This window comes from Equus przewalskii, chromosome 5, assembly GCF_037783145.1.
Source record: "Equus przewalskii isolate Varuska chromosome 5, EquPr2, whole genome shotgun sequence".
NCBI lineage: Eukaryota > Metazoa > Chordata > Mammalia > Perissodactyla > Equidae > Equus > Equus przewalskii.
This window is the reverse complement of record NC_091835.1, coordinates 48,316,984-48,337,637: the sequence shown is the minus strand read 5'-3', so window position 1 is coordinate 48,337,637 and position 20,654 is coordinate 48,316,984. Positions and strand designations below refer to the sequence as shown.

Here is a 20,654-nt window from a genome sequence, read left to right as displayed (position 1 = left end):
ACACTTCTTCCGATACGCAAAAGTGTGTATTTAAATTTTGTCTTCTCCTTAATACCAACATGACCAATTTTCCTCATATCATAAAGTCAGTTTACAGTTCAAGTAATAAAATGCCACCCTACAATACAGCATCACAGATATTAAAATGAGGGGATCTCAACCTACCTGTATGCAAAAGCAGAGGAATAGCATAAATAAACAAAAGAATAAATTTTTAGCCTTATTAATCATGCATTAGAAATAATTTCACTACATCCTAGGGGGTTGCTATATTTTATTATGGATTAATGTAATTTCTTCAAGACACACTGGTTCAGCAAAACTTATTTGAATAAATTAAACTCTAAGTTCATAAATTTGAGCATGTTTTCAGTTATTTTAGAAATATTTACTAAAAATCTACCATGTGTTAGGTTGCCATAATCAGCATAAAATAAACCTGATCACTGGAATTATACTATTTAGCGAAACTTATTTAAAGTCCTGGTATTTTTATACATCAAGAAGAAGACAAAATTGTTCTAGGATTAGATTTTACAAACTTACTTAGTGCATTGAAATATTTTTGAAAAATCATACAAAGGCCTAAAAATACAATAAACATGCGTCATACTGCCACATTTTTGAAGTACCAGAGGAGAATTGTCAACAAGTTATGGCAGCAAGTCACCCTAATTCTAACTAGGGAAAACAAGCAGTAAAACTGGGTTAAAACATGCCAAACCCCCAAACCGTAATGCCCAGAATCAACAGCTTTTACATAGGTTTCTAATCGTCTCATGGTTACGATGGTCATGTCCTTATCTTGCTTCATGAAATGATCTTTTCTCTATTTACTAATCCTTTTCCCTTGGGTCTCTTCTGCCTCATCTTTGATAGATAACTTCTTTCCATCCCTCTGCTCCAATCCTTTGAGAACTAAAGCTTTTACATCTGTTTGCACTTCTCTCTATTCCTGACTGATCACATTGGTTTACTTTTGAAATTTCTGCTCCATCTGTTTGTCTCACCCACAATCTCCTTCTGAGAGTTTTTGTCTCCCAAACCTTTTTTTTTTAATTGCTCTTTTAAGTGTGCATCCCTGATGCTGTGTAAACAACTTTCTGTAGGTTTGGGGTTAAAAGGATTTGAAAAGAAAATTCTAAGATGCAAATAGTTGTAGAGATCCAAGTGTGAAACTGTCACCCAGCAGTATGTAACCAAAGGGCCGCAGCATCCAGCAAGCAAGCTATTTTGATTCAAGTTTCATAGCCTGCGGATTTCCAATAAGAACACGCTTTAACTTATAACACTCAGTTTTCCAGGACTTGGTCATTGCATAAGACATTACCACAAAAACAAAAAAACAAAAAACCCCCTAAGATCTGGAAAATCAAACCTGACAAGAAGCTTCATTTTGGTGACTTTTGAGATAATTTCAGTTCACTGATATCTCTAATGTTTTTCCAGGATTTTGCTTTTGAATTATTAGCACCAGCTCCTTGGGTTTACTTAATTTTACACAATGGCTGCATTCTACACACAATGGGACATTTAATGCTGAGAACAGAACTGCCCAGAAATCTTCATTCTCCAATGCAAAATTTTGTAAAAAATCAGTAGTTTGGATGACAATAAAAAATCATGTGGGGAATGCTGTTAAATAACCTTTTAGTTTGTCCCCTAAAATGGAAGTAACAAAAAATTTCTAGACTATAAATAATGTTATGTATTAGAAATACATACTTTTACATATAACCTGGATATGCATTACTAATAAATTAAATAAAAACACTTATTCTCCCCAAATTTTTATAAGTTGTACCAAGAAGGTATCAGAAACCTGCACCTTGGTGTTCCCACAACCATTTATTATTTCCGTTGCCTTAATTCACCCTTCTAGTTAACTGGCCTTCCAACTGCCACATGACCTCCTTCAGCTCACCTCACTTGCACCTATTGCTCTGTAGGATGGTTTGTTCTAGTCATTAGCTCTCAGTCTTAGATTTTTGTCTCTTATGAAAATCTAATGATATTCAGCACAATCTTTTTTTGTTTTTTTTCAGGAAGATTAGCCATGAGCTAACATCTGCTGTCAATCCTCCTCTTTTTTTTTGCTGAGGAAGACTGGTCCTGAGCTAACATCTGTGACCATCTTCCTCTACTTTATATGTGGGACACCTGCCACAGCATGGCTTGACAAGCGGCACGCAGGTCTGCACCCAGGATCTGAACCAGTGAACTCCAGGCCACTGAAGTGGAATGTGGGAACTTAAGCTCTGCACCACTGAGCCAGCCCCTCAGCACAATCTTTTTTCATCAGTTTTATCTCTAGAGTAAAAATTTTAAAATCCACCCCCAAAACTTCCCTTTTAGAGTATGTTTTCACAACTAACGAAGAACAAGATGTTACTTTATGCCAGAGATTGCATAAAACCACCCAGCATGCAATAAAAATGATTTCCCTTTGTCAGATATTGCAATTCAAAGATAAAATTAAGAATTCCCAAGCTGGCATATTTTCCTTCTGTTACTCTAGCAAGTGGAAGGCAATACTTTAGAGCTGCAAGATTTGTTTCCAGAATGTTTACATTTACTTTATAGGAATGTAAATGCAAAATACTTCCATTAATTAATTTTCTTAATTAATTTGATATACTGAGATATCTAAAAAACAAGGAACATAAAAAAAGCTGCAAAGACAAGAGTGGTCAGAACTTGTCTGTGCCTTAAAGTGTTAGGTATTATTATTCTTTTTCTTTCTTTCTTCCTTTTTTCTTGGTGAGGATGATTTGTCACTGAGCTAACATCCATTGCCAACCTTCCTCTTTTTTGCTTGAGGAAGATTAGACCTGAGCTAACATCTGTGCCAATCTTCCTCTATTTTGTATGCGGGCCGCCGCTACAGCATAGTTTGATGAGTGGCGTAGGTCCACGCCTGGGATCTGAACCCACGAACCCGGGCCACCAAAGCAGAGTGCACAGAACTTTAACCACTTGGCCATGAGGCCGGCCCGTTACTCCTTTTAACGTACGCTTATGTAAACTTAGTAAATTTGACTATTACTTAAGCTATTTATAGCTCCTGCAGATAAACACCTGTCATCTATAGCTGCTTATTTCATTTCTTTGTTTTGTTTCATATAATATACCAGCAGGTTCTGATTTGGCAAAAACAATCATAAGGCAGTGCCTGTGTCATGTGAATGATGTTCACAGTTCCAAGATAAGAGGGTCATTCAATAAGTATTAAACAACATGCCTGCTAATCTATACACATGAGGGGAAGCATAAATGCCAGCAGCAATTTTCCCTTTCCTTTTATTTCTGTGGACTTGTTTGATTCCTGTTCATTGATGGCCTCTTAGAGAGACCAGGGCCTTTAACAAAGAGTAACTTACTCAAGGTCATCCATCAGGTCACCAGAAACACATGTTCCGTGCAACCACTGCATGGACAGAGCCACATTCTCTTTCAGGCTGTCTCTCTCAATCACTGGAATGCTTCAGTGTAGAAAGGGTGCATTTTTTTTTCCTCTTTAGTTTTCTAGGACATGATTCCACTGTGAGTAAACTACCTCACAATGAATTGAATATGCTCTTTAAAATTGCTGTTTGGTACACTTAAAGATGGAATTTGAAAACCCCAAAGCATATATGCTTGCAGAAGCATTTTCCCATTTTCCTACATGAAGTGTCAAAATTAATCAGTAAATATTTATTATGTTCTAGATGCATGGCAAAGAGATTATGCTATAATCTCAGTGGTTTTCAACCAGAAGCAATTTTGCTTCCCAGGGGACACTTGACAACGTCTGGAGACATTTTTCATTATCACAACTGGAGGATGGGGAGTTTGCCACTGGCATCTACTGGGGAGAGACCAGAGATGCTGGAGAAGTAATAAACCACTGAGTTCAGTTGTTAAAGAGAAACACCATTTCCCTCCTCTGAACCAAGACAAACGGAGATAGATGTCTCCGCATCCTCTTGACACTGTTGTGGACATTTTCAAAAATATCTCTACCAGGACAAAATTTCTAAGACTGTGTCTTATAAAGTTTTTCTCTGCAAATTAAAGACATAACACTATAACTGGATAAAAGTAATTTCACAGAATCAGTGGGAGGGTAAAAAAGATTGTTCAACAGTGTAGATTTAATTGGTAAAATTTGAAACACCTAGAGGAGGATTTAATGGAGAAGATGGGTATGAAATATCCATCTTTGTTTTATTTCACATAACATACGAGAAGCTTCTGATTTAACAAAAACAAGTGTAAGGCAGTGCACGTGTCATATGAATGATGTCCACAGTCTTCAAGATAAGAACATCATTCAATAAATATTAAACAAGCAGGACCTTTCGTGTCACTGTCGTATGATGACAAAGCCACTCCTAAGATGTGTAGGACCCGGGCAAATACTTGATGTGTGGCCCCTGTCCATATAAACAAAATTCAGACAAACTGCACAACACATGAACCAAAAAAAGAAAAACACCTTCCATGGAGAGTTGCCAAAAAATGAAATTATTATTGGAATGAGTTCCAAACCAGTGGTAACAGTTGTTAGATTAATATGTGGAAAAGAGAAAAAAGAGAAGGAAGTGCAAGTAAAAAACACTATGTTTGTAGAAAAAGTAACACAGGCAGCCAGGTTCATCTAGGGCATGAATTACTCCTTGGTAACACATCAGGCATTTGGGAAATGTAATAATGGACTCCCAATTTGCTCACATTAATCCCTTGAAATAAATTCCTGGGAAGTCTGGACGGTGGTCCACAAAATGTGTTAAATGGAGTTAACTTTAATAAATTTATATGGTATTGTTCCAGGTAAGTCGGCAAGGCATGTAAATTATTCTTCAACCTCATCTTATAAAAAAAAAAATACTTAACACAGAAAAGAACTGATCTGTCACAAAATTAGACCACTAGGAGGCAAATCCTTAGGTTCATCAATTTCAGGAGCTATTATTAACAGACCCATTCTCTTGAGTACTCAAGTAGGCAAGATACTGAAGTACAATAATTTATCGAAATTCATCCTTCAGACGTAAAATAGCATTGCAAAAGCTAACTCATCTAGGTAGATGCTTCTTATTCTAGAAGTTTTAAAGTTTGGAGATTCCAGTAGGTGGTAGACAATTAAAGCCATGCTACTCAGCAGGACACAGATCATTTTCAAGTATGCTGATAGCCTCATGCACCTAATAACTTTTGTTTTCCTACCAGAATATTCAGTTATTTTCTTGCTTGCACGTATAATACTTCAATTATTTAGGAATATACAAACCAGAATTTCATTGTCTAAAAAAATACTCCAATCATTTGAAAACTAAGATAGATCACACAAAAAGTTGTTTCTTCAATAAGTGGTTCCAAGTCCAGTGGATAAAACCTGGCTAGGAGTCAGTAAGTCAATAAGAATACGCCAAATGACTAAAGAACTTCCTAGTCTCTAACTATTGATAAATAAGGGTCTGCTGGTGCCTACTACATTAAAATGTTGGGAAGTTCACAAATTCACAAATTGACCTAATCTTTTCCCACAAGAACCCTCAACTAAGTGAAAATTAAATTATTGGTTCCTTGGAATCCCCTCCTGCCACCTTTAAGCTTTTCAAAGGAGAACAATTTTATATTGCCTCTCTTAACTTCCCACTGGAAAACTTTTCTTCAAGAATTTAAAGGAAAAGAAAAAAAAAAAAGAATTGCCTTCTGAGAATTTCATCCCCTGACTTCATTTGGTATTACTGGGAATGCTGCCAGAGGAAAGAGCTTTGTATGCTGCTGGAAGATTATTTATCGGTGAGCATCTTCCCTAATTTGGATGATCTATTATTTGAGAGCACATATTTAAAAAAAAAAAAAAGAAGAAGAGGAAGATCATCCAGAAAGCTGTGAGTGAGATGACAAATTATGTCAGAGAATTATTGAGAACAGAGTAAATAAATCAATTTGAATTAAATTCTTGCTGAGCCTGAAGAGTCATATGCAATAAAGTGTTGGAATTTACTTGAAGCAAGATAAGCACTTTCCTATATAATAAGTATTTTATATGAAAGGTACATCTTCTTATCTATAATAATGCACATATAATTTTGGAGGACTACATCAAATTTGAGAAAATCTCTTATTTGGTAAGGTAAGCACATGGGGGAAAACCAGGAGAAGCTTAACTCTATCCTGATAATAATTAATGCCCTCATTACAAGCTGATTATTTTTTATCCTCTGAGCTAAAGCTGACTTGAAATAAAACTATATGCTTCTTGAAGGCCAAAGTTGTTCAGTTCATTTTTGACTCCTAAAAGGCTAAAAAAGTGCCTGGCATATATTGGTGTTTTTTGAATCAAAGTAAAATGAAATTTGTCTTGCAGGCTACTCAGTGACAGCTGCGGCAGGCTCAGCCTTCTAACTAGGCATTTCTTGATGCTCAGACACCAAGCCAGTCCCCTTTTTTAGCTATCGGAAAAACAGTTACTCCATATAGTTTCCACTGTTGAAGATTTCCACCATCACACCCTCAAGTTTATGCCTCCTTTCTATCAAGGTAACTGAAGTCATTAGGCTCATAGTATTTCTTTCATGTTATGCTATTTATCCCTATTTCTTTTCTCTTGTTCTGGTATAGATGTCTCTGCTTTCTTTCCAAAGCTTCTTCATTCGTGCTTTTTGATGGATTTGCCCAGTAGTGCATTTGAGAACATGAGCTGTTTTCCTGAATTAGGGTCAATGGCGGGGTTTGGAGTGGGGACTGATGGAGCGTGAGAAAAACACAAAAACAGGTACCAAAAGGGCCACTTTGGAAGAAAATATCTCTCCTTCCCTAAACCACACTATTTTCTCAATTCTTAAACAGGTTGCCATTGAGAATTTTCAGTGTTTTCTTCTCTACACTGATTCTTTTTCTTTGCTATTAATAATTATTGGCACACATCTCACCTTTGCATAAAAAGAAATGTCAGTCCCTTCTGCTGCCATCTCTTTCTTAATCCTACCTTTCCTTTAAAACAAAACTCTTCCGAGAGAGTCTTCTACTGTCTTACACTATTCTCTTCTTAATTTCTCTATTCTGCTTTCCACCACTTCTTGATCAAAACTGCATTCTCAAAGTTCACTAATGCCTGCTAATCACTAAATCCAAAGGCATTTTCCATGTTTTTTGCTTTCCTGAACTTTAGTTTGTGGTCTCAGCCCTGTTCTTGGTGTAACTTGATAGTACACTACTTTCAATTCTGAATTACTTCTCCTTCAGCTGGTCTCCAGTGAGACCGTGTGCATGTTTTAATTCTCTCCCAGACTCCTCCCAGCCCTTACAGTGAGCCTTCTCCAAGAATCACCCTTTCTTCTGTTTTTCTCTTTTAATATTCTTCTGGGATCTATCTCCTGATGTAGGTCAATTATCACATGTATGATTAGCATTCTCAAATTGACATCCTCTGTTTTAATCTGGCAACAGAGCACCAGCACAGTACCTCAAGCATTTGTCTGAAATTCCCTTTTGGGATTGCTATCTTCACTTCTCACTTAACACTCCTAACATTAAACTCATCATCGTCCCTGTAAACTGATCTGTGTTAATGGCATGAATTCTTCAAGTACTGGATTTCAAACTCCTGACCCTCTTTACTTCCTTTTCATATCTAATCAACAATGTATGACATTCCCTGGATCCTTCCTTCACAGTAGTTTCTGCAAGAGTCCCTAGCCAATAAGTGTTTGCAAAGCAGTTATAAGGAAAATTCACACATATCCAAGCATGTCCCACACTCTGCCAGTTCAGACTTTTATTCAAGCTTTTCCCTTTCTCTCTCCGCACTTCTGAAACCCTACTCAATCTTGAAGGCTCACCTCAGATATCATCAACTCCAAGAAATATTTCCCAGTTCTACTAGGAATAAATAAATATTCTGTCCTACCTCAACTCCTATCACACTTTGTTTATAGATTTAATTTTACACTTCCCATCTGCTTATATGCAAATCACCTATTCAAGCACTGCTCTATTTCCAACCATAACTTGAGAGCTCTTGGAACGCGCTAACTTTATCATTCAGTTTTTCTTCAGAGTTAGACCTACCACAGTGCTCTACCCATAGTAAGTCCTTAAAAACCTGGCTTCAATTAAACTGAGATGCAATATGAGTGAGGCCTTGGAGGATTAGTAAAATATTAAGAGATCTGTGTTCCAATAGAGTCTGTCTGAGAGTCCTTTCAAATGGCTAAAAGGCTTTAGACATATTTTTCAAGGAAATAATAGCAAAATAAGAAGGGATCAATGATCTAAAACATAAATACAGCATCTTTTTCTCCCCTCAGTGGAGAATTAGAATTAGATTAAGAGGTTATTACTTAATATTTAATTTGTTTATCTGATTTCTAAAGAATAACATATTTGTTGTGGTTGTCATTGTTTTTATTTTTTGGTGTGTGTTGTTGCTTTTTACCTTGGCAAATTTTTATCTGAACTGAGGAATCAAAGTGAGACAAAGGTGTACTACATTTAGAACACTTATTTAGCTAGTTGAGAGGTCCAAGAAAGACAATGATGCTGATAATGGTAATTTATGCAAGAACGTTCTCATGCCATTGCTTTTCAGAACCATCTCAAGCTTTCAAATACAATCAGACTTTATTGATGAAAATATTTTGTGTGTGTATGTGAAATTCTTAAGTTTTCTAGCTATATGCATTATCTGGAATTTTAAAAAGTTTTCATTCTGGGTTTTTTATGTTTAAAGTTAACACAAACAATGTTGTGCTTTTATGATATTTATTTTCAATCCAAACCTGAAGCTAAATTATATCCAAATAGGTCACATGGGGAGTAAATAATACATATTTTAAACAAAATTTTTTTTATATAACACCATATTACTTTGAAGGGACACGTCCTCATCAAGTTGCTTGGCATATTTTGAATATCAAAATGTCTTTGGTGGCAATCATCAGAAACATGGAGCTTCTTACTTGTGCTCATCGTTACTTTTCATTAGTGTAGAAGCACAAAGAATTGACCATATGTTAATTTCATCATTCCATTACTGACCTTGCAGCGAATTCTGATGTAAAACATTACAGATGTGTACAGAGGGAGAATTGCCAGAGAAAATGGAGAAGCAGAAGTGAGAGTGAGGGAAAACAAGACATAAATTCTTTTGGATAGTCCTAATTTAAATTGGACAGGTTTATATTATTTACTAATCCAATTGATAAAGGACAAAAATCAAGCCCCAGCTATTAAAATCTCAAGTAAAAACAACTGACTGACTTGGTTGTGTTTTCCAAGTGACCTAAATTAAAGTCATCCATGCAAACTTAATGACAGCACAGGTCCACGTCAGCTTTGTAAAACACTTGGGAGAACCTCGTATTCCACAAGGAACTTTCATCGACTGTACCGCACATTCAACTCCCTTTCTTTTAACCACGTTTTTTAGTGGCAAATAGAAAATATGAGCAGCAGAGGTAAAAATGTTCCACCCACTTAATTTCTATTTGGCATGTTTACAGTCAGGTAAACACAGGCTGTTACGAGATAAACGATTTTTGTATTTCTTCACAAAATAACCTAGGAGGAGAGAGAATTTTGTTAGAGTAAAAGTCAGCCTTTATTCTGTCAGGCAAAGTAATTATGGAAGCAAAACAAATCCACATTGTCTAATTAGGTCATTAAAAGGCATAAATGCGTCATGGAAGCTTTTCTCCTTGCCTAAGACATAAAGTAAGACAATGAAAACAGCCTGGTAATATAGAAAGGTTTAGAATTTGTTTCTCTTCAAAAATAATAGGTCCTTTCATCTTTCTATTTCCCTAAGACAAAGAGAGTTAATTTAGAGACAAAATCTGTAATTAGTTCAGGGTTTAGTCTGATTATATTTCAAAATATTTAACCAAAAACAGGAAGATAGAGAAAAGAAGAAAATACATAGAAAAATTATCAAAGGAATTGAATAAAATCAAGAGAGTGGGTTGCTGATCAAAATATATTCTGCAGAGACAAGATGAACATAAAATCTACTTTCATATAAACACAAGCAATCTGGGATACCAGAAAGCTCTTAGGAGGAATATACTGGCATCTGCCTTTGGGATTTGAAAGCAGACTTTAATTACAGTGAACTTAAATAAAAACAAATGGCATGATTACTTTGCCTATTCCTCTCTCTACTTCTTATTATTTCTTGAATTTTAGAAAACTCATGGCTCAAAGTGTTAAGAAACAAAATACAAAAGAGGAAAGGAAAAGAAACTTACCTGTGATCCTCTTGGCCCCCGTTTGTGGTCCCATTCTGAATGCCCCATGAGCTGTAAGATAATATAATAATTACATTAAATTAAAAGATACTTATTTTACATGGCAAATATTTTTACTCTTTCTTTTAAATAATAATTAGGCTTGTGAAACCTACGTTTTAACAGTAAGGTATTAAATAGCTATCATGAATAAACTGACATTTCTGAAGTAATAAACTTCTGGTTTGATAGTTAATATTTCAACTGCTTAGTTGTTTTCAAGATATTTTAATATCACTGTGTGACAAAAAGAGTCTGCTAATGTGTAGCTTTACAGATCTCTGTCAGGAACATCCTAGATACGTGTTAAACCATGTTAAGCTTTATTTGCATACCATTAAGCTTCTAGCTTATTAAGAAAATAAGCTGAAGAATTCATTAGTGTAGCTTAATCTACTATCACGAACAATAAGAACCAGAAAGTCAAAATATTTCAATCATTTTTAATTCTGTTTTGATACTATCACAAAAATATGAGAGTTCTAAGGAGCAAAATTATTTAATGTGGAATGTGCCCCCAAAGTCACAAAATGCAGATTTTCATAAAAAACAGACTGCAAAACATTATCAAGTTATTCCCATATTTGTAATAGCCCTAAGCTACTTTGCTTACAAAGTATGATATTTATTTATTGAAAGTAACATTTATCTAGAACAACATTGAGAAAATACAGGATATCAACTGAGAGGAATAAAATTCCATTCATCTGTCCAGTATGCACACTACCCATGTGAACTAACGTAAGAACTCCTTATCAGTAATAAGCTAGCATACTAACAAGATAGACAATACAACATATATATATTCATTTTCAGTTTTCTATACAACAATGACTCCTTAGTATATATAACAACAAAACAAACCGTTCACCATAGCTACAAAAAAGTAATATACTTTTGAACATTATCAAGAAATGTTTGATATCACATACAGAAAAAGATAAAACTTTACTGATGGACATACAATGCTCCTGGTTAAGATGACTGAATTCTATAAAATTATTAACTGTTCAGTTCTACCCAAACACATTTACAGGTTTAACTCAACTTCAATCAAAAGTTGTTAGCATTTTTTTAAAGAAATTGAAAAAACAAGAACCTAAATTTTATGAGAGAATAAATTTATAAGAATCAGAAAATACTGGAAGAAATGAAAATACCCTTATGGTTATTAAAATATATTATAAAATTTAACCCAAATTATGGGATCATGATTTAAGACTCAAAATATAAGTGAATGAGATGTAGTGGACAGTTTTGAAATAAACTCAAGTACATGTAGAACAAAATATGGAAAAGAAAATACAAAAATTGACGTATTTGGTGAATTACTCAACAAGGAAAAAAAAGAGAAATAGATTCTTTGTAAAAAACATTAGAGCTGAACCTTATAATTAACATAAATATAAGATAGATAAAAATACTTAAATTTTTAAAAAATGAAACTATGTATGAAAGAGAATAAAATCCAAGCAAATATTTAGACTACCTTGGAATGTAAAAAGATTTTCCAACTTAGAAAAAAACAACAATGGAGGATCAATGGATCCAGCTACATAAAATCTTCAAATGTCTGCACAAACGTTACACTGGCAAAATATCTACAGTAAATGTAGGTAAAGAATAATTTCTTAAGTACACTAAGAGCTCTACAAATTGAAAGAAACATAACCCTAGTAAATGACTGAAGGAAAGCATAAGAACAATTTACAGAAAAAGTATCAATAGTCAATAGATTTATGGGAAAAAATGTTATTGGAAGTAAAAGAAATTCAGTAAAAACAATAACAAGAAACCACTGTTGCCTATTAAATTAGCAAATTGATAAGACTGAATATTTGGTGAGGATTTAGGGAGATAATTTCAGATATATACATTGCTAGTATATAACATATATATATACACGCATACTTATAAATACACACACTACACTATATGTATCAATTTTAATACATATTACATACTCAAAAATTCAAACTCTTTGAACCAGTAAATAAAAATGTAAAATCTAGTAATTACAATATGCTAATCAGTGTGTTATCCACCAAAGGGGGAACTATCCAATAAACTATAGCATAGAAAAGAATATGATATAGCAATTAAAATTTGGTTTTCAGGGCCTTTTTAAAAATTACACTGGAAATTCTCATGGTATAATACGTGAAAATATAACAGAGTAATTTTAAATTATTCATTTTTAATAAGACAGTTGATTATTATAATCCTTGGAATTACTGCAATGATTTCATTATAGTTTGGCTAACACACAATTTTGGGTAAATTAGCCCAGATAATCATTATATAAAACTTAATGCTTACATAGCTGATATTTCCTCAATGTTTCAACTTTTTTAAATTTTTGGATCTATTGCCATTGCATCTGCTAGCAAATATTCATTAATACTAATTTAAAGTTGGTCATAATAAGGTTAACAAATGCTAATCAACTAATGAAATAAATAGTCCAATTTAGAAATATATAAATTAAGAACATTTAATTAGTTGTTCACTAGAACTATCAAAAACAATTCTTGACACATTTCAATCATCTGCCTTATTGAGACCTTGGGAGTATCTTTCATTAATAATAGGAAGATGAGATGCTTGTTTTGGTAACTTTAAAGAGATGATAAACCCAAGTACTAGGCTGTTTGAGAAAAGTGATTTTTAAGCAGAAGGCTTACCTTCTCCTTTCCTTTACTGTTTTATCTTAATCTTCTGAAGGGAACACTTTATAAAAGGTTGTTATGACTACTATCCTCTTACTAATGAGTTTAAACTAACAGGATAACTTGGTAAATTCTACTATGCACGAGTATCACAATAAAAGAGGTAAATAAATCACAAACATGAACGTACTCCATAAGACGTTAACTTAAAAGAGAATATTTGATGATGACAGGTAGTAAGTCAAGAAGGTAACATTTCTCCAGGATCAGAACTAAGATAAGAAAAGCATGGAATTCACTGCCCTCTGCCTTTAACTATCTTAAAAATGAAGATTGTTAGTCAAAGAAAAAAAAATTCAAAATGTAGACTCATTTGGGTCATCACTTAGTACAGAAGAAATGATAAATTTGATAATTTACAAACCAGAACTTACAAGATAAACCTCCAAAAGTTCACTCTTTACATTCGAAGTTTTATTTTGAAGCATAAAATAGCCAAATTTGCCAACTGTGTTATGAATCAGAGAGAGTTATTTCCTAGCATTATAAAATAGACTAATGAAAGAGATTTAGGGTAAGAGAATTCTCTTCTATTCTATTATTATATATGTATATTATATGTTAATATATTATAATATATTTGAAAGTCTTAGTTGACCAAGCATGTGGTAATAGTTTTAAATGATACTATTACTATTTTCATCAAACTAATGAAAGGTTATAGAAATCTACATGCTATAAACTTTGAAATAATTAAATGAGATACCGGAATGCTCCCTATTCAATAGGGAAAGAGTCAAAGGAAATCTACAAGATTGTTTTCCCTTTGGACTTGAGGAAATCATACAAGGGCTTTATCATTAAAAATCTATTTTTAAGGGGCTGCCCAATGGCGCAACAGTTAAACTCACACATTCAGCTTCAGTGGCCCAGGGCTCGCCAGTTCGGATCCCTGGTGCAGATCTACGCACCGCTTGTCAAGCCATGCTGTGGCAGGCGTCCCACATATAAAGTAGAGGAAGATGGGCATGGCTGTTAGCTTAGGGCCAATCTTCCTGAGCAAAAAGAGGAGGATTGCTGGCAGATGTTAGCTCAGGGCTAATCTTCCTCAAAAAAAAAAAAAATCTATTTTTAATTAAAATAATCTGAGCCAATAGTTAACATTAATTATTTCAGTGTTGATTATATGGGGTTTGTTATAGTATTTTCTGTAATTTGTTTTTTAAATGCAGAGAAAGAGCTAGTGATGGCAGCTGAATAGTGTGCTACTCCTCTCCATGATTATAGCATACCTAGCACGGATGGGGGGTGGGGGAAGGAGCGAGTGAGGATAAGCTTCATATTAGCACATGATAGCATATAAATTTTTATCCTAATTGTACATAGCAATTATTTTCCTGTCATAGAGCATTTTCCTCAGAGCATGAACCACAGAGTAAAATAAGGACAATGTTTTCAGTGTCCTTTTTAAAAAACTATCCATGGTGTAATAAACAGCCTGACACTTGATATTACAGATTATTTAAATTAAAGTGAAACATTTGGCCACTGGTACGTATTCCTGCTAAACCAGAACCATAGGGCTAAATATTTTAGGAAGTACATAGATACCTCCCCAGCCCCACTCTCTCGACTAATGATTAGGACAAATGAAAAAAAAATGTAGTCAGTTATAATAAATAGTAAGGAGGAGAACTTGCACAATGAAGTCAATGAGTCTCAGAAGTAGGTGCAAACTGATGTTGATGTTATATCCATGAGAAAGTCAAAACATCCTTTGAATCAAACAGGTAGGATTAGTGTTAAGTAGATGGCCAAAGTAGTCATTTGATATTATCATGGGATTAGATAAAAGACAGAAACGGATCATGGACAATGAGGAACAGAAGTAGAAATTGTGGAAGTATGTTTTTCTTTTTGCTTTGAATTCATCTGGACTAAACTTTCAAGATAAATGAACAGCAACACGATACCTAGGCAATTCAAGAAAAAGAGACGACAAAGTTCATTAACACGATATGATACTCTTATTGGAGAAGGAATGCTTATGATCTTACGATTAGTTATATAAACATTGTAGAAATCTAAAACAGAGAGATTGAGATTAAGACTAGGAAAATGAATAAAACAGGAAATTCAAATATATTCTGTCTGATAAAGAATTCAGGGCTGCTTAATTCAGGAAGAAAAAAATGCCTCTTACCATCTATTAAAAAATATCCTCTTGCCTATTTAACTGTATTACTCTCTTGGGTAGTAACATTTTAATAAGCATCTTACCAAAAGGTTTTGGAATATATAGGTCACCAAGTTTATGCCTACACATGGCAAACAAAATCTATCCATCGGATGAAGGAATTCTCTAAAGAATTAATATCTTTCCTCCTTTCTCAGCTCCCATTAATCAGAATAGGCAAAATGAAGACCTTAAATTTATTCCTAGGAAATAAAGTATACTTCCTTGAAAAGAAAGACAATCTGTCATATAAAGCATTTTGAAAATCCGAACTTCCTTGACACTAAGTCATTTTCATCCTTATGGAATAAATTCTTCTCTTTCTCTTTTATTTTTAATAATAAATTTCTACATCACAGCCTTCAGCTAACAGTATGTTACACAGTACTTAGTTCCAAGGAAAACAAAACTGCTGCCAACACCGAATTTAAAAAGTTCACAGGAGAAGCCAGCACGGAAACAAAACGGTTCTATCCAAGCAGAGACATTTTAATAATAGCATGAGAAATGCAGATAGTTGAGAGTATGTTTCTGTAGGTAAAATATTTTCCTTTCTTGTTTATATATTTTTCCCTGTGCTATATTCTCCTTTATTTTTGTTTGCTTGTTAACATAAAAATTAACACCTTTTTGGGGACTTTGGACAAAAAAATTCACCATAGCTATTACAGAAGGGATGAAAGCCGAAGGAGAACCATGACTAGATACAAAATAAAAAAATTATTCTTAGGGCCAGCCCGGTGGCACAGTGGTTAAGTGCGCACGTTCCGCGGCTCAGCAGGCCAGGGTTCGCTGGTTCGGATCCCGGGTGCAGACATGGCACCGCTTGGAAAACAGTCATGCTGTGGCAGGCGTCCTGCATATAAAGTAGAGGAAGATGGGCACGGATGTTAGCTCAGGGCCAGGCTTCCTCAGCAAAAAAAAAAAAAAAAAAAAAGAGGAGGACTGGCAGTAGTTAGCTCAGGGCCAATCTTCCTCAAAAAAGAAAAAATTATTCTTTGCATGTTCTTAAAGAGGTGAGAGGTTTTAAATATGAAAAAAGGTAATGATGGAGAGTAAGAGTCAACACTGTTATCCTCGCATTACTCTCAAGAAAACCATTCTTCTATTTCACTTGTTGAAAATTACTAAAACATATTTTTGAAAACATTAAAAATAAATATACACTATTATATATATAAAACATACATACTATGTATACATACTTAAACATACTACATATAGTACATATAAAGATGTAAAAGCTACTATACAATCCCCTTTTTATTTCATCATTTATTCATTAGACAAATATTTATTGTATGCCTATTACGTTCAAGGAACTGCTCTAGGCACAATCTATACAAAAGAGAACAAACCAAGATGCATCTCTACTCTCCTGGCTCTTACAATTCTAGTGAAAGGAGAGAGAACATAAACAAATAAACATACATGTAGCAGGTGATGGTAAAGCTATAAAGAAGCTTAGAGTAAAGGATGGAGAATGAGTGGGTAATGCAGGTAGGGGCTGGGAACAGAGCAATTTTATATAAGTAGATCAGGGGAGTCCTTTCTGAAAAAGTGATGTTTTATCAGAAAACTATACAGAGAAAGCAGGACACACAGATATCTGGGGGACGCAAATGCCAGAGAGAGGAACCAGAAGATGCAAAGACCGTGAGATGGAAGCAGAAGTGGTACATTTGAGGAGCAGCACAGTATCCTTAAGCTAAAATTTTTAAAAAGGTTGAATCTTTTAAATTATAGGTATATATTTGATATTTACTCCCTTCCTCTGGTATGAAATTGCCCAAAAGTTAATCATTAGCTCCACTAATTAAAAACTACACAGTGCATTCTCTAGAGAAATACTAATGGAATAGGTATTCTCTCTTCCCCAAACTCTCACTCAATTTCATTCAATATAACAAGAATTTATGGAGTGTGTACCACACTCCACAAAGGCACCTTTATATTAGTCAGTACATAGCATAATTTTGTTGTCCCTTTACATATACGTTTTGTTTTGCAAGAGTCATAAAATGCATAAGAGCAGAGGCTGCCTTTTAACTCCATTTACTAAGACAGGCATGGAACTTTCAATTTGATAAGTAAATTAAAGCTTCTTTTTACCCTTGGCATGTTCCCTTTGGATTCATCCCTTGACATACTCTTTTTATAATCTCTTCACGCCTTATGCTTTCTCTCTCCAGAAGTGCACGTGGGAAGATGGCCCGGACTGCACACTCCCCTGCCTACAGGGTCTGCTGGATGCCAGTCCGCTGGCCTGGGAAGATCTGTGATAGACAGTTTAGCTGAGTTCAGCTCCTCTCTAATCCTTTTAGGGGAACTAGTCTTAATCCTTGGTGTTTTTTTCCTTTGCCTCTTATTACCAATGGAGCAAGAAGGGCAAAACTACACTGTGCTCTGCAGAAAAGGAACACTGGAAGTCTGTACTTGATTTGGGCCTTACGCCAAAGGTATTAACAGAATCCCCGAGGATCCCACACATTGTCACTCAGCCCACCAGGGTTCTAAACTGGTGTTTGGGGCCTAAAAAGACCCACTAAGGATGAAACTGAAAAAGATTGATCCTCCTCTAAAGAGAAATTTACAAATGGGAAGACTCCATCAGCCTCCTTTGGGCAAGCCAGATATGATCAGCATCCTCAGGTCACACCCACCGGCTACCTTCACCACGGTCATTTCACCACATCACCCCAAACTCCAAATCCATCCCACTCTGCCAGGCATTATCAAGTGATGGGGATGTTACTGGAAATTTCATGGGGAGACAGGATACGGCTACATTATACAGAATACCGCAAAAAGCCACAAAAATATCTACCAGATATCTCCAAGGGTATTACAAAGCTTTTTTTTGGCAGTCATCACCACCTCTTGCCCTTTACTCTTGGGGTGGAGCAAGGAAGTGAGTCTTTTTCAGCTTACTGGTCCCAGCCTTTTGTGCCTTGAGGATCTTTCCCAGGATCTAAATCCCTTTTTTATCATTCCCAGAATAATTTAGCTTTCTCCCATTCTCCTCATCTTGAATCTTCAGACAAATTAGCAGAAAAAAACAGATTCTTTAGAATCGATCCTCCTTAGAAAGCACTGAGAGCCTGAAAAAAGTTCAGCACTGAATGACTGAAATTCGAGGATAAGTTTTCCTTTTCACAGCTGGTGATAACTACCTAAATTCCATCCACTTGGCAGAAAATAAATTCCTGATCCAGACTCAGAGTTCCAACCTAGCAGCCAGTATAAATTTCATAAACACTGGTGAATGAGAAGACTTCAAATAGAAATTCAAATATTCTGAATTTTGAAATCCCAACCTCACTAGTGAAAGTTCTATATCTATTTCCGATAATAATAATAATGATGTTTCTACATTCTGTCCCTGTTTCCACAATTCTATTTCTGTCCCTGTTATCATAATGACAATCATCACCCTAAACCTGTATGTGGCCACTGATGCTATAAAGATTCCATTATTTTTACTTAATACATCCTGACTATCTTGATTAGATCGAATTTTTGTACTTTTATTACTAATTTGCATTTTTGGTAGTACACTAATAACGCAATCACATCAGTCTTGTGCTGAAATACCCTGTGAGATATTTTATAAGGAAATGGCAATAAAGTCAAAGAAGCTTGTGAAATTCTGTATAATATCATCACCCCTTGGATAGTGCCAACACATATTAGCATTGTTAAAGTTTGGGGAAGTCTTAAAGCAAAGGAAGTTATTTCAAGTAAATATTTCCAAAAGTATTTGATCATAGAACACTTCTTTTTCAAAAGAGATTAGTGGTTTTCTATGGAATATATTTTGAGAAACATTTTTCTACAATTGTCTAAACCCTTTTCCTATATATTTTCTTTCATCATCATCAAAATAACAGAGGTATATGACCTCTATTTTATGGATGTGAAAATGAGTTAAAAGAGGTGAAATTGTAATATAACTAGCCAGTGGTTAAACATGGATTAAAATTTAGGTCTGTTGGCTGCAAATCATACACTTTTTTCCTACTGTACTCTTTTAACAATAAATGATTATTGAGTCCAAACCAAGTATCAGGTCCTGGACACTGAACTAGATTGAAAAGGAAAAAGAAAAAGACATGGGATTTGATTTGTCTTCATGGAACTTGTGGTAGTTAACATGATGGATTTATTTCTCCAAAATCCATTTTTCACTCTCTAGTCTCCAGCTCCTTTAAAACTGTGGAATAGGAGAAAATTTTAATATCTCCGCAAATCCTATGTAAATACTATAAATGAATCATATTTTAAAATGTTAGCTATGGAATTACCTCAAAATATACAGTACTGTATATTACATGTCAGATGTTTAGTTACACCAAATTCTTTATTAGCACATCTCATTAGTATACATTAGTCACTTCTGCATTCACCTGCTCACTATTCATTCATACATTCTTCAAACAAATATTTATTGTGCACCCACTATATATCTAGTTCCGTGCACTATGTAAACACAACAAATGCTGATACTGTCACCAGAGGCACCATAGGATCTTGAAGTGCCTTTTGAGTCATTACGAAGGTGTAGCATAGTGGTTAAGCATATGGGCTCCAGAGGCCAGACTGACTCGTTCAAATTCCACCTCTGACATGATATTCAGTCTTACTAGATAGATGGTCTTGGACAATTTAGTTAATATCACTATGCTTCAGTTTCTATATCTCTAGGATTTAGATAACAATAGCATCTAACTCATGTGGGTTTGGGGAGTATTTTTTTTTTTAAAGATTGGCACCTGAGCTAACAACTGTTGCCAATCTTTTTTTTTTCCTGCTTTTTCTCCCCAAATCCCTCCAGTACATAGTCGTATATTTTAGTTGTGGGTCCTTCTAGTTGTGGTTTGGGGAGTATTAAATGAGTCATTATATAAAGAAAGCTTAGTATAGTACCTAGCACATAGTAAGGACTCATTAAATGTTAGCTATTATTCTTATCACTATTAATAATTATAAAATATATTTAAGTATCATTGAATTCTAACTCTTTAAGAAAAATATAATTCAATTATATATATATATAGTTATTTCTATTAAACTAGAATGGGAGAAATCCATTCTTTGACCATGCCAACACACAATTTGTAAAATTTGATCAAATTTATAAGTAAAACAAAACTTCATGCATCATTACTCAGAATAACATGTAACACACGTACATGACCATGGAGTCTACTGAATCAGATTCAGATTTATTTTCTGCATAACAATTGGAAAATCCAAATTTTAACATTACTAGGTCCCCTTAGTGTGGAGAGAGGCATGCAGAAATGAGACCTAGGATGGCTTCATCTTCCTGAGGCATAAAGAGTGGCAAAAGATTGAAAGTCAGAGATAACAAATGTTTGAAAAGATCAGCTGGCAAAAAAGCTACATGAGAGTCTGTTCGACATAGAAAAGACATGCACCTTCGGGAATATCATCTACCGGTTGGAA

At 34.6% G+C, this 20,654-nt stretch overlaps 1 protein-coding gene across 1 annotated transcript in view; it reads right to left on the bottom strand.

The window, feature by feature from the left end:
• Window positions 1–20,654, bottom strand: part of PDE3A (phosphodiesterase 3A) — a 293,369-nt gene that overhangs the window by 103,654 nt on the left and 169,061 nt on the right. The window contains exon 2 of the mRNA XM_008513554.2: window positions 10,242–10,292. Coding sequence (XP_008511776.2) covers window positions 10,242–10,292 — 51 coding nt within the window. The remainder of the gene's footprint in view (window positions 1–10,241; window positions 10,293–20,654) is intronic.